The 23912-nt window shown below is 46.7% G+C and overlaps 1 protein-coding gene across 5 annotated transcripts in view; it reads left to right on the top strand.

Annotated features, from left to right (window-relative positions):
• Nucleotides 1-23912, top strand: part of LOC135973347 (uncharacterized) — an 80318-nt gene that overhangs the window by 39151 nt on the left and 17255 nt on the right. The window contains exons 2-10 of one of the 5 annotated variants that reach the window (XM_065556225.1): nucleotides 2408-2454; nucleotides 3822-3944; nucleotides 5639-5803; nucleotides 8773-8890; nucleotides 10691-10741; nucleotides 13978-14055; nucleotides 14843-14899; nucleotides 16412-16471; nucleotides 18609-18670. In XM_065556225.1, the coding sequence (XP_065412297.1) occupies nucleotides 2408-2454; nucleotides 3822-3944; nucleotides 5639-5803; nucleotides 8773-8890; nucleotides 10691-10741; nucleotides 13978-14055; nucleotides 14843-14899; nucleotides 16412-16471; nucleotides 18609-18670 (761 nt within the window). The remainder of the gene's footprint in view (nucleotides 1-2407; nucleotides 2455-3821; nucleotides 3945-5638; nucleotides 5804-8772; nucleotides 8891-10690; nucleotides 10742-13977; nucleotides 14056-14842; nucleotides 14900-16411; nucleotides 16472-18608; nucleotides 18671-23912) is intronic. The other 4 variants (XM_065556224.1, XM_065556228.1, XM_065556227.1 and 1 more) reach the window with 4 other exon arrangements.

Raw genomic sequence — 23912 nt, 5'->3', positions numbered from 1 at the left:
CACTTACCCATATCTCAGTGCTGTGGTATTAAGTTATAATGAAAAATAATCAAGTTTATTGTCAAAGATCAATATTTAAGAAAGAGTGAATCAGGACAATAGGAACAGGTTACCTATAAAACAAAATCCTAACACAATTCCTAGGGACTTACTTAGACAGAAGGTTAACATGGTACGTTTATCTCATCCCAAATGTTCTTTGCAGCATTTTAACCAGACCTGGTTGAGACCCTGTTTTCATGAATGTAATCACATTGCCCAATTACTTTCTAGATGCAGGATACAGGCCTGTCTCCTTCCATTCTACTTACATTCCCCAAGTTCATTGTCTGTCCTCAGAGACACTAGAACTCTGATGGTTGCTTGTTCCTCCTGTTGACTTCATATGTAAATGACTCCCATTGTGTAACCTGACAAATACTTATTTTAGATGGGGACGAACAGGGAGAGGTGAATAAACATCCTTTATCTGTCAGAAACCTGATAGTCAACTCTGCCTTAACAGACACTTTAGGAACATATTTCTTGTATAAATACATAACTCATCTATAATAGTGGTACACATGTCCTACGACCGTATTCATAACCAGTGTGACACCAGCTTTCATTTAAGATCTCACCTGATATTCTTTGTGGATAAGTACTATGCAAGCAGTGTGCTAGGTGTAATGAGTTTGTCAGGCCCATTAGGAGTTGCTGTTACAAAACGGTGCCCCCTTTGCCAGATGGCACCAATGGCCCTCTGTCATAAAAAGCATGTGTCTACAGGTGAGCTGAAAGAGGAACCTCTGCTGCTCAAGACAACAGTAGGCTCATCAATCTCTGTGTGGGCCAGCCATCACTAAAAGGGGACAGAGCACCACACAGCGTAGGTGTAGGTTACACCGGAGTATAAGCTTCTTAAAGCAGGGGCCATCTTTTTATTATTAATTAATTCATGTGTGTATAGCACCCAAGACCACGGGGTCCTGATCCATGATTGGTGCTCCTCACACTACTGCACTACGAATATAAGGAAAATAATTCTTACTCTTTGGAACAGACCTGTTGTAAACTCTCATATGCCAGCCCAGAGGGCTGTTCACTGGAGAGTTGTCAAGCCCTCTGTGACCTCACAGGCTCACAGTTAGCAAGCAGAGACATACATGATTAAGTATCAGACACATTTTAGCTATTGCGATTACTCAGACACTAAGCTGAGACACTGGGAAAATGTGGCAAATCCTGTTTCTGAATTATTGCTGGCAGATAATGACATGACTGAAAACAAGGTAACACTGGAAATTACTGACTTCCTTGTGGCACTGCAGTATGGTAAGCCTGTCCATGTCTTGCATAATGCTTCCAGGTTAGTAAAAAATAAGTCCAAAATGGACTGTGGGTATGAATATTGTGACATGGTGGAATCTCGTCATTTTTCATCCAGTAGGATACATCTCAGCATATCTTCCCCTCTAGATTTCCTCCTGGACTCTTGTGCATCCTACATGCTTTGTTCAGCTTCTATGTGCATCACTGGGACAGGCATTCTGTATGGGCAAAGTGTTCTTGGCAACATCTAACTCACATGGTGGGAAAGCATGAGAGGAAGTGGAGCAGAAGGTCATAGCAGAGTAGGCTCAGGGAGAGGCATGGCTGGCCCCGTGTGGAATCCATACAGTAGGATGAAATAATGAGGGATGGAGAAGTGCTGGCACTTCCAGGAGGTTAAAAAGGAGAAAGGCAGCCAACGGAGTGTAAGGGCAAGGTGGGCATGGCAGAGAGTCGGCGAAGGAGAAAGTCCTACACAGGAGGTGGTGCTTGTACAGGAAGTGAATGGGTGAATGACTGGATAGATGTGGGAAAGAATATGGAAGAAGACATCAACTGTGGCTAGGGGTCAAGAAAGGAAGGAAAGAAAATACAATAGGGACCAGAAGTGCATAAAAACATAAAAGGAAGACGAGGATAGCAGGAGTGAAATGTAGGTACAGATGGGAACAGCAGGACGGAAAGAGGGTCATCATCTGATTTATTTGGCTTAGGTCTGGGAAGTACATGCACTGTTCCTATTATTTATATTCCAGTAGCAAATACAGGCCCCAACCAAGTTCAGAGCTCTGTTGTGATAGGCACCAGATACACAGAGACCATCCTGAAGGGCTTAAAGTCTAAACCAACCACCCAGACAGGGCAAGAAAACAGAGACACAAGGTGATGGAGTAATTTGCTTAAGGTCACAGCAGGACAGTGGTAGAGTCAAGAATAGGACCCTAGTTTCCAAAGCCCCAGGCTAATTGCCTAGCCCCTGGTCCATGCTACCTTATTTCACATACACCATGTGAGAATGAGACTTTATCAAGGCCATTGCAGACATAGGTTTATTTCTAGTTTAAAAATATTAAAAGTAAATTATTGTTGCCTGCAGATTTCTGGAGCCTCTCCAGCTGCCAGTGAGGAAAGAGATTATTGCTGGTATGTGACACTCCTTTGGGTTATTGTGCTAAAGCTGAACTTTGTTAACCTCCAAACAAGCCCTTTTGGTACTGTTGTACAAATCTGGCTGTCACAGTGAGCTCATGGTTGATTCTATCCTGCCTTCTAACCCTGTTTTCCCCATCCTCTCATTCACCCCTGTCCTTTATCTCCTCTGCTGCACATTGTCCACGGGTGGGAGTTTTTCATCACACCCAATGAAACTGGGATAGTGTAGGTAAATCACTAATGATCTACATCTCTCATATCTTCTCCTCCCTGTTATCTGTTCATTTGCATACCTCAATCCTATTAGTTAAATTAAATACCTTGCCTTTTTTCACTTGTGATATATAAATATTATTCTATTTAGAGGTTTGTATCCCATGCTTATCATTGCATTAACTGATGGTCTCCATAGTGTTTAAGAGCCTTTGATTCATATTTTTAGTGGCATCCCCCTTCTACAATAGATTAGATCTGAACTGTAGAGAAGCGAAGTATCAATCTGGACATAGTTCAGTATGCACACAGTCAAATTTATAACTGAACATTGTTAACTAGCCATCTATATCTTGGATATAACATAATCACAGGTAGCTAGCCAAGAAGTCATATTCCACATTTCTGTTGAGCATATGCAGCATCTTCTGTGGCACTTTAAAATTTTCTTGTCTATTGTCTCTGAAGTGCCTAAGCAGCCATATTTCAGACTGCACTTACTTCTCCTAGCAACTCAGCGGACACAAGCCTTTACAAAAAGTATGGATTATGGGATAGTTTGGGGGTTCAGAACACCTTTCAAATGAAGATCATCAGCTCAAACTCCACCTGGAGAGGTAGTGCATAAAATGTGTTGCTGTCTGAGGCCTTGGAGTTCTCACACTCGGTCTCAAGGGACAGTTGTCCACAGAACCGTAACTAACGTGAATTTTCCAAATCTGGCAGCAGTCTCAAAAGGGAGACCAAAGATTGAACGCTTATAGAGACTCCACGTCTCTTGGCTCCAAGTCAGGGTCAAACACACTAACAGAACAGTGCGGCCTTGCTTTGGCCATTGGAGTGGTATAAATGGCTACAGTTACAGTTATCTAGCACAGTGTGCATTCACTGCCCATGACCACACAGCCATAGAACCTCAGTATTATTTAAAAGATATTCTGTGGGAAAATACAATCTATGCTTTGCCTATGGTGCCTCAGTGATGGATTTATTGAGATTAGCTACAAATTCACAGAAGCCCCCCACAATCAGGGGGAGTTTGGGTTCTAGTGTGTGTGTGCCAACCTCAGCCAAGATTCAGATGAAGGCCAGTAACCTGGACTGGATGATCACAGCTCCCCCCTACCCCCTTGCTGTCTCCACAGGAGCTCCAATGATAGCCCCCCTACACTGCAGACTCTGAGATCCCTCCACCTTACTTCGGATGTCTTCTGCACCAGTCTACTGAGGTCACCCTGTGATCATGGTGACTCTCCACCAGCACACAGGTACCACACCCCTCAATAGGTAGGGAGAAGGATGTGCCTGCTCTTCCATAGGGAAGTACCTCCTAGGGCAAACGGGGAGACGACTCCTCCCTCTGCCAGCTCCACTCAGCTGGGAACCCAGACACTCCATAAAGTCCCATGTGATTGGTAGGGAACCTTAGGGTGTCCTAGCAACCACCTGTTGGGGAAAAGAAGCCTCCTGTTGCCTAATACGCTGTTGTTACATCATTTTAGGGGTTTCCCAGCTATTGCAGTAGGTATCATGGAGTCTCCACAGCCAGCCCCACTGCCAGGGGAAGGGTTTCCCAGCAGCTGTTGCCCTGTTTCTTCATACAGGTCTTTAGAGGCCCTAACACACCACTGGTGCTGTGTGAAGAGTAGAAATGAATGCCTTTAAAATTAGGAGCCTGAACGAATAAGAGACTCTGACTCTCTGGCAATGAGCTGTTTTTCTTCAGCTGGTGGTCACTCTCCTCTCCTCCTCCTCCTCCCTCATCTCTCCCATGCCGTGGCACCTCTCTACACACTGTCTTTGTATCCTTTGTTCTGTATCTTCCTCCTCCTCCCGCCTCTTACTCTGCTTCTCTGGCCACCACATTTCTCTCCCTTAACCCATAGTCTTTCTTTTCACCCCACCCCCACAGGTGGCCAGTCTCTTTCCATCCCTCATCTTAGGGCCCCAACATTTTTCCTCCCCTCCCTCTCGCCCAAGGCTATCAGTATTTTCCCCTCATCCCCTTCCCATGCTCCCCTGAGTTTCATTTCTCACCCCTTAACTCTAGTCTCTTCCCAGAACTCTGAAAGTGGGGTGGGGTGAGATTCCTGGGGTCAGCACCTCCAGGAGAGCAAATCAGCCACTAACACCTCCCTCGCTCAATGACTCATTCACACAAACACTATCTCAGCACCAGTCCCATCTCCCTGAGTGCCTTCAGCTGCCCAGGTTTTCCCCTCAGGGTTCCCTCAGGTACTGAGGGCAGCTTCATGAACACACAGAGATTCTACATTGTCATTTGCACTGATCATTTGCGGGCTGGTTAGACCATCACATATCTGGTGCCCAGGTCCCTGAATCTCAGAGGTCACACTGATTTCCTTCTAAAGTACCAGAGTGGGATTTTCAAAAGCACCCATGTGGTTTAGGAGCACATATCAAAGGGGCTTATGCGCCTATGTTGCTTAGGTGCTTTGGAAAAATCACACCCCTGGAATGTAATCAAATGCATCTCCCTATATCTCTAGGCCAGCAGTTCTCAAACTGTGGGTCAGGGCCCCAAAATGGGGTCACCCGGGCTGGCATAATACTTGCTGGGCCTAAGCCAAAGCCTGAACCCCACCACCCAGGGTCAAAGTTCGAGTCCCATCGCCCAGGGCTGAAGCCGAAGCCTGAGGGCTTCAGCGCTGGGTGATGGGGCTCAGGTTACAAACCCCACACCCAGGGCTGAAGCTCTTTGGCTTTGGCTTTGGTCCCCCGACCGGGGGTGTTGAGGCCTGGGCTTTGACAGGGCTCGGATGGGCTCAGGCTTCGGTCCCTCCTCCTGGGGTCATGTAGTAATTTTTCTTGTCAGAAGAGGGTCGCGGTGCAATGAAGTTTGAAAATTTCTGGTCTAGGCATTTACTCTACCCTCATCAGCATGGTATCTGAATGGGGTAGAGTTTTCTGACGCTGAGAATTTTTTTTGTATCTGTGCTAGGGACATCTGGATAGCAGCAGCAGGTGACTCAGTCTTCCAGTCCCAACACATAAACAAGCTGCTGAAAAAGCAACTTCAAAGTCTGTGTAAGGAAGGGAACAATATCAAAACTAGCATTGGAGATGTAGAAAAAGCCATGAGCAGCATGGAAGCCAAGCTCAGCAGGTAAAGGCAAACAGCCTGGGGTTTTAGATGAACATCCCATCCATTGATGACATGTCCAAGGATGCCAACAACTCAAACACTCTTGAGCAAGACCAGATCTGCACTTTCCCTAATGAGCTAAGATAAGGGGAAAGATTTGGGAAGATAGTAAGTAGAAGCTGTCTAGGTCAACTGGCCCATCTTTGCCCCCTGCCTTTCATGTCCTTGTATTCATTTGCAGAGTATTTCTTGGTAACGCACATTTCTCTAACTACATATTTCACTGATCTGCACAACTAGAATTCCGGGCCATCAGCCCATCAATTCCGAGCAACACACCACAGCACCCAGGGGTTGCATGCGTAGCATGCAGGAGATCAGCTCTGGTAGGGCACAGATTTCAGAGTTAAGCCTCTAAGTGATTACTTGAAATCACAGGGAAGGGGAAAATGAAATGATGCAGTGGTTGGGCTTCAGTTTCCCCTGCCCCTGCCATCATCCATCAGTATTGTTCTGTGCCATGGATGAGCCTCTGCCAGTGACTTACTTACCACGCTGCATCGGACCAGGGCTCCTTCTCGTGGCCAGTACCAAGCGCTTCAGAGAAAGGAGGCAGAACCCCTGCCATGGGCAGCAATGGGAAAGTTTCTTCCTAACCCTTGTTATTTACAGGTTATTGACAAGTTGCCAAAATGACATTAGGACTTGATTCACCACTGTGGAGGCAGAACAATCCCATTGCCACCTTCCTGAACCAGCGGGGTCAGCACTGGACACCAGATGTGGCTCTAAGGATACTGCCCCCTTCACATTCCTAGGGTCCCCTGGCCTCAGCCCCTGCCCTCTGGCTTACAGGCAGAGCAGCCTGGCTGCAGGCTCCCTAGCAGAACAGGAGACCTGGGTTCACGTGATTCTGCATCTTCACCCAGTGTCAGCACATAAAAAGACCCTAGAGGATCCTGGGGCAATAATAGATTGGGGCCCCCTTCCCAATTCCCAAATCAGAAATTTTGCTTAACCCCAACATCATAGCCCCCCAAAGCCCCCTGGTCCCCCAACTCACCCCACACCCCCACATCCCACACAACTTTCCCCACTGCATTGAACTCTTCACACCATTGCCCCCCAACACTCCCTACTCACCCATAGACCCCCAACAACTCACTCACAGCCCTTCACCCAGCACCCTCAGGCCTCTCCTGGCCACTCACTGGCACCCGCCCCCTTCCCTCCCCATCCAGCTCAGTGCTCCGCTCCTAGCTGGGCTGGGGTGGTTCCTACCGATCCTGGCTTCCCAAAGGCTTCATTCGCTGTCAGTGCCCACCTTGCACTCGCCCAGCACAGTCTGAATTTGAGTGATGAGTGGCATTATGACCTGGTGCATGGGCCCGCAGTGCCACTCAGTTTTGGCCTGGCTGCCCATGTCATGATGGAGAGGTGAGTGGGCCAACCTGAGCAGCATTGCAACCCCTGTGTGCCTGGTCTCAATACCACTCAAATTTGGCCCAGCTACCCCGCCACCCAACAGTGGTGCGGTGGAGCCAAATTTTAGTGAGTGGCATTGTGAGTCTGTGCACCAGGTGAAGTGCTGGAGTGCCACTCCATCTAGTTGGCCCCATAACTCTGTGGGCCCTGTTGCAAATTCAGCACTTGGACCACTGCAGCTATCCATGCAACACGGATTTTGTTACCAAAGGCTGTTGGCAGATCCTGGATTGTGATGTGGAAAGCCTTTGAATGCACAAGATAGCATACCTCAGAACTAGGGCATTTTCTTTCATAGAATCATAGAAGATTAGGGTTGGAAGAGACCTCAGGAGGTCATCTAGTCCAAGCCCCTGCTCAAAGCAGGACCAACCCCAACTAAATGATCCCAGCCAGGGCTTTGTCAAGCCTGACCTTAAAAACCTCTAAGAATGGAGATTCCACCACCTCCCTAGGTAACCCATTCCAGTGCTTCACCACCCTCCTTTCATTTCATGCACCACACAAACATCTCCATCCATTATCTGTGCAATAGTCACAGATTGTACAGTTAGAGACCAGTTGCTAGAGGGAGATACGTTCACACCAAGCCATCTATTACAGTTGTTCTCCTTCCGTGTGCATACATGTTCATGACTTCAATTTAGGTGAGCAATACATCATCTTGACAGTCCATTATTCCGGGCAGAATTTCACCAAAATTCCAGGAGCGGGCAAAGCTGTGTCAGCAAACAGAACATTCTCCATCCCAAATAGCCTCACAAAAAAGAAAAGCTAGACAATTATTGTTTCCTAATGACTACGGTGAAAGTCTGGGTGAGAGGGAGAGTGCAAAAAGTGGAAGGTATAATAGAGCAGATAGACCCATGAAAAGTTTTTTGGGGGGCAACTGCCTGTCTTTCACCATAGTATATGACATCCCTGCCCATGATTGGTTGGTTCCTTTTTCTCCCTCTTGTTCATTGTATATGCCCAATGCTGTATAGCAGGAGTTCCCAAACTTTTTGCTGGCTCAACCCCATTTTAATGAACTATTTCCTACGGGGACCCCAGACAGCAGAAAGGATGCCATTTTGTAGGCAAAATGGCATCCTCCATACATCATGACCTCTCATGCAGCACACATGCAAGGTCATGCTGTGTGGAGCAAAATGGGGTCCTCCATGCACGACCCCATCTGCTGATGGTGCCACCCCCTTTGGGGGTCATGACCCACCATTTGGGAATTGCTGCTTCATAGTGCTGCTTCATAGACTTACATTTGAGCCTGAAAGTCAATGGCACTAGTACTCCTAAATCACCTGGGTACTTCTGAAAACCCCACCTTTAAAGTATGCTGAAAGAGTCAGAAGCATCAATGATAAACTGAAATGAATAAATAAGTGTCAGCTAGGGTTTCACAATCTAGCTCAGCCTTTGAGAATCTGTAATAAACTGCTACATTAGCAATCTTTGGATTATAATTTTATTGTCTTGAGTTTCTTTTTCCCCTCTGATGCATACAGGATAAAACAGGCAGAAACCATGAAAACGCTTTTAGAAGCAGAGATCCAAACAGCCAAGAAAACTCTGGAGGAGGAGCGTGTGTCAGCCTCACAAAAGGAACTTTACCTCAGGAAGCTGGTAGTGTTACATTGTACCTAATAATGGAATTATTCCACATTTCTTATTTCAATAAGATTAACAACAACTACAGTTTTATTATTGTGTAGATTACTCTTTTAGGACACTATGCTATTATTAACAGCAACAATAATAAGTGGTACCTAACAGAAGAATATATCCCAATAATAAAACAGATTATTATTATTATTATTATTTATTATTATTGCTGTAGTTTTAAAAATAAAGTCTCTGAGATTAATTTTGTTAGAACATATGGGTATGAGATGTCCTGGAAAATGAGAATGAAAGCAAGTAAAATAATCAGGTGGATTTCAGTGCAAAATTCAAATGCAGTGTTTCTAAAGGAGAAGAAAAAATGGATTTATCTCAGAAAGTGTGTACTTTGCTATTAAAATCTCTATACAAAGTTTCTGATTCTCCTGTCCCAGACCAGAGAGGTGTGATCCCCGTCCTTACTTTTATGTCAGAGTGATGATGTTTTTTTGTCCCATCCCACAAGTTGTATCTATATGTGTTAGTTTGGAAACTCGGAGGAATCCAACAGAAAGCAACAAACTAACTGGTTAGTTCAACATTGGCAAGCAGGGTAACAATAGGCCCAATAGTGTCTAGCACCAGATGCTTCAGAGGAAGGTGCAAGGAACCCCACCTTAGGCAGATGCAGCTCAAAGCAACTCCTGTATTGTACAACTAACAAAGTAACACACTCTATAGAAGGGTTGACTCACCACTAGCATGCCCCCTTGTGGCACGGCATAGCATAGCAGCTCTTCTCTAGCACCCTCCGCAGACAGCTGCTCCAGTCCTGCGGTGGTCCCTCCTCTTCTTGCAACTCAGCCCTCTGACCAAGTTATGCTTTAGTTCCACCTGGGGTAACAGAACCACAAATAAGAATCCAATGTCCCTACAAATGGTCTTCAGCCCTGCAGCCCTTACACCTTTCTCTCAGGCTTTTAATCATCCACCTCCTCTTACATCAGGGGCCTCATCCCACCTTCCCCTCTGGCAGGTAGGGGAACCCAGACCTTCCCACAACACTGGGATCTAGCCCAGGGTACCAGCAGCCATGAGCTGCTCTAACAGACTTCTTACTGCAGCCTCCCTGGACATCTTCCTACCTTAGCCCATCAGCAGGTCTCTCCCAGAGATGTCCTAGGTTCAGCTTTCTTTCAGGGCCAGAACTCACAGGGCTGCTCCCTGGATACTCCCAAAAGTACAACTTAACCTAACTTCTGCCCTCCTTGGGCTTGACCTGTCATCCTCATAAGTTTCCCTTGTTCTTTTCCTCCACTGAACACCTCCCAGGGCTCCCTCCCTGGAAATCTAGATCCTGCCTTTTTATCAGGGTTCACCACCAGAGCCTACTGCACCCCAGAGGCTGCTGTGTGTCTCTCCTGGCCTCCTGCCAGAATTCTCTACTCAGGTGAGGATCCCAAGGATCAGCTAACTCTGCCCGGGCATCCTCCTTGCCCCCCAAGCCTCTCCCCTTTCTAGTGCCAAGAGAGGAACTACAGAGTTCTTCCCTCTCTCCCTGCAACCCCCTTCTGCTCTGGGCTTCCTCTTTTTATGGCGCCACCCATCTTTTCCTCATCTAGGCTTCACCTTCAGCCTGGCCCTCCCTCATGGTGCAAGCAGGTGGGTTAATTGGGCTCAGGCTCCTGTAAACCAATGTGGGGTTTATGTACCCCATCGCCATTGATATTTGAAATGTCAGTTTGCACAGCCACCATATCCAGTCCACAGAGCCAGCGGCAAGCCCTTTGCATTTCAATCAAGGAATATTTGTTCCTCCCACAGGAAAAGGACAATGAAGATTTAAATTTGAGGCTTCTCATGCTCTCGGAGGAGGTATGTAGAAAAAGTGGATATGCCCCTTGGGACTGTTTCCTTTTCACTCTAGCACAAAAGATAAACAACTTGTCAGCATGTATGTATAAAACCATGAGATGTAACACAATCCAGTAACGCACCTAAGAGGTTTGGAGGAAATCATGCACAGCAATGTGCTGAGCTGTGTTTGCAAATAAAATGGGTTAGCAGCCCCCTCTGCCTTATACTATTCATTCAATACCGCCTTCCATTCCCCAGATACAGGGAGCTACCCACACACACACACACTCTCCAAGGGGTGCAGGCTGATTAGCTTTATTCTATTAGCTTGTATAGCCACAAATGTGGCTGCTGATCACACAGTTATTAAGTCTTTTTTAAGATCCAGCCACAGTGTTTCAGTGTTCAGGACCGAGTCCGGTCTCTCTTACTTTGGATTTGCACAGTGTAACTCCACTGAAGTCAATGGAGATATCCCAATATAAAGCTAGGGATCTGTGTAGCTACTTATATGGCCTGCATCACCATGGTATCTGAGACCCTCACAAGCATTAATGGATTTCACCTTCACCACACCAGCTTACTAATGCTCAGAGATTCTGTGACTTCCCCAAGGTAACACAGCACATCTGCAGCCTATGTGGGAATCAAACCTAGTTTTCTTGACTCCCATTCCAGCACCCTAGCTACCAAACCACCTGGCCTTCCCTGCTGTGAATATTCTCCCCTGGTGTCAATGGAATCTGAACTAGACACTTGCTGTCCTTTTATTTGATGAAGTCAGGGATTGATTAAAAAGGAGGATTAGAACGGTGTTCCTGATGCCCTTCATAATTCGGAATACCCAGTTTGCTGCTCTCCTTTCAGTCCCCAAGGTTGATTCCATCATGCCTTACACCTTGGGCCGTCATTGACACCTCTGAGTGGGTTTAAAACACCATCAGATCAGAACAGATGCATTTTACATCTACATTGCACAAGTGTCAAGGATGGCACGAAGTGCAAGGCAGGGGGGAATCGGGCACCATATTAGATCAAATCCTGCTGTCCTGAATCATTCCTTTCTGTGTTGACATCAAAGTGAATTTTGACCTCAGGGGAAGCTTGGTCTGATGAATCCTGCAGAATCTGGCTTAGCTTTTGCAAGATCTTGCATATGTAAAGCCTGCTGGGAATTATTGCTACCTTTCAGCCTCTGCCCTAGAGGACATGGTCCTCCAGAGCAGGGTGTGCTATTGTTCACTATGACATGCCTATATCCTGAGTATTACCAATGCCTGCTCTCTTCACTAGGATGGACTTTGATAGCAAACATGCTAATAGTTTTTGGTTACCCATCCTCTCCTCCTAAAGGAGGAAGGATGGTCTTTTGATTAAGGCAGAGACCTGGCAACCTGGGTCAATTCTAGCTCTTTTATAGACTCCCAATGTGACTTTGAAATAGTCACCTGATCTTTCTTGCCCTCAAGACCCTAGTTATAAAATGGGGTAATAATCCCTCCTTTCTTCCACTCTTTGTCTTGTGGGTTTAGATACTAAAGGACTTAGACTCAGCATTGTAGCACCTAATTTTTAGGCACTCTGTCACCTGGTGGAATCCACAGCCCCGAGCTAGGTGCCCAGGCTCTCTGTCCAATGCCTGGGAGGAGCGAGGCACCTGAGAATAGGATACACCAAGGCTCACACGCAGAGTGGGGAGCCCCCTAAGACAGCCATTATGAAGTGCCAAGGGGAGGGTTGGAGCCTAAACCACGCCTTTTCAGAGGACTTAGATGCTTAAGCCCAGTTTGAAGGGAGGCGCCTATCTCTGCGTGGGGTTCACAGCCATGAACTTGTGCGGCATCAGAGCTCAGTGAGGTGCTGCCCTGTGCTGCAGTGAGGTGCCTAAATCCTTTCCCATGAAAAACTCAGACTGTTTCCCCCCTTTAGCCCAGTGGTTAGTGCGCTCATCCAGGATTTGGGAGACCCCGGTTCACACATGCATGCCTGATGTAAAGCCAGGGTTTGAACCCATGTCTTAGGAGAGTGTCCAAACCACTGGGCCATGAGGTATTCGGGACAGACTTTTAAAAAATAATTCTCTTAATTGAAGTTGTTCTGCTCTTTAGAAATAATTATTCATTGGGACAGGGACTTGTGTCTGAGGGGAGTGCCCTAACCACTGGGTAGTACAGTCATTCTTAGGATATGTTGTCACTAGAAACATGGCAGCAGCACGGCTGTGGTGCGTCAGTGTAGACACTTGCTACATCAGTGGGACGGTTCTCCCATCACTGTAGTTAATCCACCTCCCTGAGCGGAGGTAGCTGGGTCAGGTTAAGGGGCTAAGTCGCCTGAACTACATCGCTTACAGGTGTGGGTTTTTCACGCTCTTGAGCAATGGAGCTGGATTGACTTAATTTTTTAGTGTAAACCTGGCATCAGTTTTTCTCTTGCCCAATAAAAATTTACATGTCTTTTACATTCATCTGTTTATTGCAATTAATTATTGCATCCTTTTAATTAAAAGGGGAAAATTTTCAAAAGCTACTTTTTTAAAAGTACCATTTTTAAAAGCCACTTAAGCACTTGAAAGTCAATTCAAATAAAAAGAGACATTTAAAAAGAGACTTTGGCTTCTAAGTCACTTAGGTGCTTTTGAAATTTTTACCCCCAAGCCTATGTCCATAGTATGTGCATCTGCAGAGACATGTGTTTTGCGTTCCACCTCAGCTCCCTGGAATAGATCACAACAGTAGAAGTAATTTGGCTTCACCTACAGACAGTACCTACAAATAGCAATGGAGACCACAGGGCATTACCACATATTGTAGATCATGCATATTGACAATTACATACCAGTCTGAGTGTCAGGTGCAGGTCATTTACACTGCAAGCAAAGCATCTATGGATCTCCGCTTTCCCTTTTGATAACTGAGAAATTGGAGAAAAATTCCATGGTGGGATGGTCTGAATTACTCCAGGGTCCCACCTGGCCTGGCGCCAGCAGAGATAATGGACCTGATTTGCTTCTTATCAGCACCTGTTACCACTCTGGTGAAATCAGTGAAATTACTCCTGATTCAGACCAGTGTAAGTGGGAGGAGAATCAAGTGATCTCACACCCCTTATACACCAGTGACTTCCATGGAGTTATGCTTAGATGAGGATCAGGCCCATAACAGCAACATTTGTTGGAAGAGTAATGACTTTCCTTGCATGCAAGATATTTGGCCCTACAGCAATTGAAGTACAATGGCACCATCTGATTTCAGAACTCATCATTGACCGTGTCGAGAAGAGCCAGCCAGCGCAGCCACATGCAGCTTTGGGCTGATGTCCACAAACTAGGGGTGAGTAGAGCTGCAACCAGTGACGAGGAATGCTTGAAACACAAAAGGATCCAGTTCATGTAAAGCAATTGGGGGCCTGACCCACAACCCAGCGAAATCAGTAGGAATCTTTCTGTTGACCTCAGTGTGGTTTGGGGTCAGGCACTTGATGCCTGTAAATGTCATTTTTGTCAGATCAAGTGAGTTAGGTGCCCAATTCCGCCTGAAATCCAGAGGGAATTGAGAACCTCATTCCCCTAGGACCTCTATAAATCTCAGCTTGTGCCCCAACTCCTCCATTGCTGTAAAAATTGTCATAGCTCCATTGATTTCAACTGAGCTCTGATGCCGCACAAGTTCAGGATGTGGCCCTATATGTCTTTGTTAGATGTAAATCAAGGAAGCATGTGAAACCACTCACTATAATCATTTAAGACTTTTTTTTTACCCTTATTCTGTTACTCAAGAATATTGCAATTGATGCCAAGGCTGAAGAGAGGACTCAGCCATGTGAATATTCTTTTGGAGATGCTTTGGGTAGTTTTTTTCTGAACCAGCCTGGATATGAACATTGTGGGAAAAGTATAAAGATACCTAAAGCTGTGTCTAGATCAGCTAGCATGCAGGTAGCAACACTGTACTCATACCAGTGCCACGGATTCAAGAGAGGGCTTAAGACTTCCCTTCCTTGGCTAGAAGAAACCACAGTGGTGTATGGAAGTGTATGTTTTTGGGGGTCAGGGGAGGGACTGTTGGCCAGGAAGTTGTATTATCAGAACATATTTATGGCATGTTTGTCTCCTATTAGAAAAAGCTACAGGAATGCAAACTGGCTTTTGGTGTCGAAGATGAGATTTTCAGAAAGGTACAGTAAACTCATTTATCTAGGCATTATTTATTTAGGCTAGCAAGCCATGTTAGTGCATAGATAACTCAATATCACTAGCTGAATATGATCCATGGTGTATATGCAGGTAGATCAGGGTCTTAGCTGGGCCTTCAATACAAGCTACTACAGCTCGTACGCAATATGAAGGATATTTTTGGAAAGTGGGTAAAGCTGAATGAGACCTAGAGAAAATAATCAACAGCATTGTTTGTCATCTAGCATAAAAACCCAGTGCAACTTTGGGCTGCAAACTCAAAGGCATCACTTCACAGAACTGGAAGGCTCCTTTCTAAATGGTATGGAGGGGGCATATCTCACAGCACAACCAGAAAGCTTTTGATTAACTGAAAGGAATTCAGAGACTAGCAAGTACAACTATTTTGGGGCTTGAGGGAATGGACTGCTTACATATACATAGCTAGACTCAACAAGGACTGGGGGAGAAGGTATAATAATAGTCCACGTGTATCTGAAGGATGTGACACCAACGAAGCAGAGGAATGTTTGGGGTGCTCTGCAAAGCATAACTGGAGAGATGGGAATGAAACCAAGCATTAGAAACGTGAATATAAAAACATTTAATCAAAAGTTTGCACAGAGACTTTTTTCACATTTGAGTCCCTACAGCACCAGCTGTTGGCTAGTTGACATGTTGGTTTTTCCTTGAAGGTTGGGAGAGTAGAAATTCCCACTAGAGGAGTTCTGCCCAGTTTGAATCACCCTCTGTTGTGGAGGGAACAATATGGGCTTAAATAATTTTTCGTTCTGTATAGATATTTGCATTACTGAGAAGTGATTTAATAATTCCCAAGCAATATTTACTGCTTTTCAGTCATTCTTAGTAAGCACAAGTAACAAGTCATTACTTTACTATTCACCTGTAATTAAAGATCACTGATTCATTTTGCAAAAAAAGTAATTCTAAGCAACGATGAGTGAGTAAGTAGCAATTATTGCACTTATCATTAGCATTTAATAATGCCAAGTATTTTGAATTCCTTTGTGTGTGTGAATACACAGAAGGCTACAGTCTTCAGGGCTATCAAACTAGCACCTTTCACAAACAATAAATTCACCCATATTTCTTTATATACAAGGTTAGGCACAACCCTCTCGTCTACATAATTTAGAACTTTAGGGCCTGTTCCAAAGCCCATTGAAGTCAGTGCAATATCCATTCAGTTGGCTTTGGAGCAGACACTTATGTAGTAAAAATAAACCCTGGAGCCCCAATCCTGCAATGAACTGCATGAAGACAAAGCTCATTGCACAATAGTAACCTTAAAGAGCACATGCTGCCATACAGGCAACGTAAAGGGAAAATTGGTTCTCACCAGCGTTCCTGGGTAAAGAACTTGAATTCCTGCTGTCACACTGGGTGCAGTTTGCTATCTGTAGCACTGTTCAATGGTAACCTGAGACAAAGGGCATTGGAGTAATGTAGCCTATGGGTCACATGAAATTATACCTGAATTTGTCTTTTTTTAGATAAAACACCAAACCCGAGAATTGGAGGAATCCATAAAAGAATATGAGGCAGTAATCCAGGTAAAACTTCCACATGATAAAGTGCCTAAAGGTAGCATGTCTTACATAATTCAACCTGTAACACAGAAGAAGGATTTTGTAATTAAGGCACTGGATTAGCACTCCAGAAACCTGGGTTTGTTTTTTTGCTCTGTCACTGTGTCCCTTGGTTCTCCGTCTGTACGGTGAGGGTGCAGTGCTTCCTTTGTCTATTGTCCTCCTGTCTATTGATATTGTTAAGTTCAGTGGGGTAAGAGTTGTCTCTTGCTGCATGTCTGAACCGTACCTAGCATGACTAGGCTGCCATGTCAGATGGGGCCTTTAATCATATTAAAGACATAATCATAGCTCTCCCCAACACTTGTCTTTGGGCTGAAATTTTTGAGCCTTGCTGTCCATCCAAAGGGACTTTGGAAAGTGGGGATAGGGTCTCTTCAGAAGCTTCTGCAGTTCTAGGACAGTAACAACACACCTTTTCCCACTGTAAACAACTGTTGCGATTTTGGGAGGTGTGGAGGGAAGAGTGGGAGTGACAGAATAGCACCATAATGGCTGAACCGATAAACTTTACCATGGCCATTGTCACACGGTGCATCACTCACTGCCAGACTGGCGCATCCTCCTGGTACTCTGGGGATTAGCTCGAGGCCAATGCTCCCCCATCCACAGTTCATAGTGTCACTCCGTCTCTGCTGTCCACCTGCAGTCCCTCTCGCAGCCTCAGGAACCGCAGCATCCTCTTCATGGCTCGGCCCTCCAGCCGGGTCACTGTCCATGTTCCCTCCTTCTGGGGGGGATTTAGGTCCTCAGTAGTCTTAGGCAGTCTTCCCATTCACTGCCTCAGTGCCACTTGCCAAGTGGCTGATAGGGGAACCTGGGCCCACCCTCTTCTCTAGGTTCCAGCCCAGCGGCCCTCAGCTCTTTTTCTGGCCTTGCTGCTCTAGCCCTGGGCTGCTTCCTACTACTGGTTCCCCTTATCTTCCTGGGTCTATTAGCTCCCAGAGCCTCCACCCTCTTCCCAGGGAGTGACTACAGCCTGCAGTCCCCACTCGCTCTTCCCTTTCTCCTGAGAGTGTCTGCCTTTTCCCAGCAGCTTCTGCTTTCAGCTCCTGGACTTTGTAGGCCTCATCTATTCCTGCCCAGGTGAACCTCCTTAATCATCTGCCTAATTGGTTAATTGGCCTATCTGACCTGCATAAAACCCTGCAGGGTGAGTGTGGGGTAGGCACCTCATCACAGTCATGTGCACAGTCGAGTCCTGAGTGTGTAGAACGGTGGTGCCCGCAGTGATGCACCTTACATACAGTGCTTTCCATTCACATCAGCAAGGAGAAGCAGCGCTCTCCACCCCAATGCCCACTCAGGTTTGCCCCACCGGCCCATCATGATGTAGGTGCCATGGGACCAAAACTGGGGTGGCATTGCAACCTGGTGCTGGGGGTCACAGCACCACTCAGGAAGGAGGGGCAGCAGGGCCTCTCTGAGTGTTGGAGTGATCCCCGGGGACCAGGTCACAACACCACTCACTCAGTTTTGGACATGCCACCCTCCAATCATAATGGAGGGTCGTGGGGCCAAACCTGAGTGGGCGGTGGGGCAACCAGTGCTGCTACTCTTCACTGCTGCTGTGGGGCTGGCTCCTGCACCTGGAATGGATGATTCCCCCCAGTGATCTGCCCAGCCTTCCCGCTTCCAGGGTCCCCTCTCTGGGGTGGGGAATAACACTGCTCTTGGATGGGCAGGGCTGGAAGGCAGGGGCTGAGCATGGCACGGAGTTGGTGGGCAAGCCACTGAGATGCTGTTTTAGTTTCACAAGGAACTACCCTGGCCCCTGGATTGCTCTGAACTGATCCAGAGAACATTCTGGGGATTTCGCTTTTCTCTGCAGAGTTCCGGGTACCACACTGTCATTTACTGAACATCCGTGACTTGTTGTCAAACCCAAACTGTAGCTATGTGGGTTCGCTGAATTTAGTCTTTTGTCTGATTCATTTGCTTACCCTCGCTTTGGCAGCCAATGCAACCAACTTGTTCTTGAAGCAGATCTGTAGAGAAAATACCCTCAGCATCTTATGGAACAAAATCAAACTGTTGAGATATAAAACACATGAAACAGAAACCGAAGCAAGGGTGATTTAATGGGTTTGCTGTTTCTAAGGTTCTTCAGAATAAAGAGAAGTCTCTTCAGGACCAGCTCTCAGTTGCTGAGGAGAAGGCTCGGTAAGTCTGCTGGGTGCAAACCAAAGCTTTTTATGGCCAATGTCTTACTGTACGTCCAGACTACCCGCCGTATCGGTGGGTAGCGATCGATTTATCAGGGATCAATATATCGCGTCTTGTTAAGACGCTGTATATCGATCCCGAACGCGCTCCCTGTCGACTCTGGAACTCCACCGGAGCGAGCAGTGGCAGCGGAGTCGATGGGGGAGCCGCGGCCGTCGATCCCGCGCTGTGAGGACCCAAGGTAAATCGATCTAAGATACTTCGACTTCAGCTACGCTATTCACATAGCTGAAGTTGCGTATCTTAGATTGATCCCCCCCCCCCAGTGTAGACCAGCCCTTAGTGATGAGCATTACATGGGGAAAAGTAGTTTTGTATGAAAAGTTGAGAGTAAATCAGTGTAAGGAATTTAAATTATAAGTACTCAGTACTGCAAAGGCTCCAGAAAGTGACTGGTTAAGAGACTGATCTGAGTCAAGCGTAACATGGTAGTTCTTGTACAAGCGCCTACCATAGCTCTTTCAGTTCACCAGAGTTGTAATCTGAGTTATGCTTCCTGTACGGATACTGGGCCTCTCTCAGATGGACTTCTTAACTGCAGGATGGTTTTGTGATGTGCTCTAATGGGAGCTAGGATAAGACTGTCAAACTCCTATTCAGTTGTGTCCTATCCAGGATTGTTGCCTGGACTCTCACACTGGCAGGTGAGACTACAACCCTACTGCACTATTAAAAAGACCATATCACTTGGGGAACCAGAGACTTTTAGATATCAGCACAGGTAGCCCTGCAGTTCATTACGATAAATGGCTGGTGTTGTCAAAGGAACGTGAGGCTCATTTCCATCAGCCAAATTTCTCAACTCAGCCAATTCTTTGATAACCTTAGGAGAACCTCCTCAACTTGTACTTGGGTTCTCCTGAGCTCTTTCTCTCTTCTCCCCAGGCTACCCACCATGGTGACTTTTGCAGGCCTAGGACTGTACCATGGTAGCATGCCTTTGTCTCCTCTTCCCCTTACATGTCTTGTTATCTTTTTAGTTTGATGGCACTTGTAATCACATGGGGCCTAAGCTTCATTAACCCCATTCACCTAGCTTTCTGTTTTGATGGCTGAATTGGGCAGGGTCACAGAAGGTCTGCTTGTTACCTCTGCTTATTACACCTGCAGAGAAATGTCCTGCAGCATGGACAAATCCCTCCACCAGTCATGACTAACCCATTTGTACTAGTGCCTTGGAACGTACAAGGCCTAAATAGTCCCACTATATGTACAAATATTCTGTCTCATTAGAAAAAGTCTGAGTTCAGACATTACTTTTCCAACCCATGTGAACACCGTGTGGCTCACTCTCCCCCTCTAGTGGTTAGACCATGTATAGAGGTTTATGAGTCCATGGCAGTCTTTGAGCTAAGCAATCTGGGTTCCATAAAGACTCATGCTTTTAGATCTTAGGCCTGGTCTACACTACAAGGTTAGGTTGAATTTAGCCGCATTAGCTCGATTTTATAATGAATGCGTCTACACAACCAACCCGGTTCCACTGACATAAAGGACTCTTAAAATCAACTGCTGTACTCCTCCCCGATGAAGGGAGAAGCACTAAAATTGACCTTCCTGTGACTAATTTGGGGTAGTGTAGACGCAGCGCTGTGCAATTTGATGGTATTGGCCTCTCAGAGTTCCAATGTGACCGCTCTGGACAGCACTTTCAACTCCGATGCACTGGCCAGGTACACAGGAAAAGCACCAGGAACTTTTGAATTTCATTTCCTGTTTGGTCAGCATGGCAAGGTCAGCAGCACAGGTGACCATGCAGAATTGCATACGAGCTCCAGCATGGAGTGAACAGGAGACACAGGATGGGGAGAAGAATCTGTGCCTGCAGAACTCTGATCCAGCAGAAGAAATGCTAATATATTTGCCAAAATCGCACAGGGCATGGTGGACAGAGGCTACACCAGGGATGCACAGCAATGCTGCATGAAAATTAAGGAGCTCAGGTAAGCCTACCAAAAGACAAAGGAGGCAAATGGTTGTGCTGGGTCCGAGCCCCATACATACCACTTCTATGATCCACTGAATGCCATTCTAGGGGGGGACCCTACCAGTATCCCAAAACTCTCCATGGACTCCTGCAAGGTGGTAGCCTCATGCAACACAGATGAGGATTTTGTGGATGAGGAAGAGGAGGAGGAGAATGCACAGCAGGCAAGTGGAGAATCCATTCTCCCCAGCCGCCAGGACCTTTTTCTCACCTTGGAGCCAATATCCTCCCAGGGCCTATTGTTCCTGTACCCTGAAGGTGGAGAAGGCACCTCTGGTAAGTGTACATTTGTAACGACACTACAGGGGTTAAAAGCAATAGTGTTTAATGTTTGATTTGCCCTGAGCAATTGGGATTCATTCATGGCCAGTACAGCTAATGGAAAAGTCTGTTAATGTATCTGGGGATGGAGCGGGAATCCTCCAGGACATCTCCATGAAGCTCTCCTGGAGGTACTCTGAAAGCCTTTGCAGAAGGTTTCTGGGGAGTGCTGCCTTATTTTGTTCTCCTTGGTAAGACACTTTCCCACACCAAGCCATTTAGCAAGTGGTCTGGAATCACTGCAGCACAAAGCATGGCAGTAAATGGTCCTGGGTTTTGGTTGCATTCATGCAACATTCAGTCTTTATCTTTCTGTGTCAGCCTCAGGAAAGTGATATCATTCATGGTCACCTGGTTGAAATAGGGGAAGTTTTGTAAGGGAACAGTAATCTCCTCTGTTTGCTGATCCCTGACACATTAGACCCTGGGCATGGTTGGCTGTTTGTGCTTTGCTAAAAGCAGGGCCGGCTCTACCATTTTTGCCGCCCAAGCAAACTGCCGAAGCAAAAAAAAAAAAGCCACCCGGATTGTGCCGCCCCAAGAATGGATGGAATGCCACCCCTTAGCATGTGCCGCCCCAGGCACGTACTTCCTCCGCTGGTGCCTGGAGCCAGCCCTGGCTAAAAGGGATCATCCCAGAGAATAGCCACATGGGGAGGGGGGGGAAGGTTTGCTGCACATCCACCGCAAAACCACAGCCCCTCCTTTTAAATGGCAAACACAACTGGCATTGGTTGCAATGGGAAAGGAGGGCGCTGCAGTTTGAAACCATTCCCCCATGTTATGAACACAGAAGAAGCCAACCCCATATACTCTTTGGCTTACCATGGCTGCCTGCAAACCGAATTCTGTTGCCCAGCCATGTGTGATGTGTCACCATACTGGCAGGCGCCCAATATAAAAGGCAAAATGCAACCTTGTACCTAAAACACATGTGCTGTCTGCTGTAAATTGCTTGATTCACTGTGAAAGAGTCTCCCTTCTGTTCTCAGAAATTTATCTTCTTAAAAGTCTACTCTCCCTCTTCCCCCCCTGCAACTGCAAATGCTTCTATGCTCCCCGCATCAACTCTGTCCCTGAGGTTATCGCAGATTAGGAGGTGAAAAAAAAAACTCACGATGACATGTTTTCAGAGCTCATGCAATCCTCCTGCACTGATAGGGCACAACTGAATGCATGGAGGCATTCGGTGGCAGAGGCCAGAAAAGCATAAGTGAGTATGATCGGAACACACAGGAGGAGATGCTGAGGCTAATGCGGGAGCAAACGGACATGATGAGGCATTTGGTGGAGCTGCAGGAAAAGCAACTAGAGTACAGACCCCACTGCATCCATTGTGTAACCGCCTGCCCTCCTCGCCAAGTTCCATATCCTCCTCACCCAGATGCCCAAGAACGCATGGGGGGAGGCTCTGGGCACCCAGCCACTCAACTCCAGGGGATGGCCCAAGCAACAGAAGGCTGTCATTCAAACAGCTTTGATTTGTAGTGTGGCTACAATAAGAAATGTGGCCTTGTCCTTCCCTCCTCCCCCACCCCACACTGTTATCAAACCCTTTGTACACCCAGCTTCCTTTTACTAGTCAGTGATCTCACGTTTTTTTTTTTAATAAAAAGGAATGAATGGATTCAGAACAATAGGGACTTTATTTCCTGTGCCAGCTGCGGTCGAAGGTGGGAGGGGGATTGGCTTTCAGGGAAGTACATTCGCCAAAGGGGGTGGGTTTGCATCAAGGACAAACACACACAACTGTCACACCGTAGCCTGGTCAGTCATGAAACTGTTTTTCAAAGCCTCTCTGATGTGCAGCGTTCCTCGGTGTGCTCTTCTAATTGCCCTGGTGTCTGGCTGCTCAAAATTGGTCGCCAGGCGATCTGCCTCAACCTCCCACCCCGCCATAAACATCTCCCCCTTACTCTCACAGATATTATGGAGCACACAGCAAGTAGCAATAACAATGGGGATATTGCTTTCACTGAGGTCTAACCTACTCAGCAAACTGCGCTAGCGAGCTTTTAAATGTCCTAAGGCACATTCTACCACCATTCTGCACTTGCTCAGCCTATAGTTGAACTGCTCCTTACTGCTGTCCAAGCTGCCTGTGTATGGCTTCGTGAGCCATGGGACCAAGAGGTAGGCTGGGTCCCCAAGGGTAACTATTGGAATTTAAATGTCCCCAACGGTAATTTTCTGGTCTGGGAAGAAAGTCCCTTCCTGCAACTTTCCGACCAGCCTCCAAATTGATTCCCAACTGACTGGTAGCAGTCAGGTCTATTGCCACTCGCTTCTCAACTGTCAGGGCAGGTCTCATCTTGGTATTCCTGCGCTTCAGGGCAGGGGAAAGCAACTCACAAAGTTCCATGAAAATGGCCTTATGCATGCAAAAGTTTCGCAGCCACTGGGAATCATCCCATACCTGCAACACTATGTGGTCCCAACAGTCTGTGCTTGTTTTCCGGGCCCAGAATTGGCATTCCACTGTATCAACATGCCCCAATGCTGCCATGATATCCCAATTGCCACATCCCATGCTTTCAAGAATGTCTGTGTCCATGTCCTCCTCACAATCTTCCTCATGCTGGTGGCTCCTAGCTGGGCACTGCACATACTTCAGGATAATGCTCGAGAGGTTTACAGTGCTCACAAAAGCAGTGTGCAGCTGAGCGGGCTCCATGCTTGCCGTGCTATGGCATCTGCACAGATAACACAGGAAAATGATTGTTTGCAGTTGCTTTCAAGGGGGGGGAGAGGAGACAGACGACATGTACCTAAAACCACCCGCGACAATGTTTTTGCCACATCAGGCATTGGGAGCTTAACCCAGAATTCCAATGGGCAGTGGAGACTGTGGGATAGCTACCCACAGTACAC

Source organism: Chrysemys picta, chromosome 9 (genome assembly GCF_011386835.1).
Source record: "Chrysemys picta bellii isolate R12L10 chromosome 9, ASM1138683v2, whole genome shotgun sequence".
Taxonomy (NCBI): domain Eukaryota; kingdom Metazoa; phylum Chordata; order Testudines; family Emydidae; genus Chrysemys; species Chrysemys picta.
The sequence above is the reverse complement of the archived record's forward strand: the minus strand, read 5'-3'. Positions and strand labels throughout refer to the sequence as shown.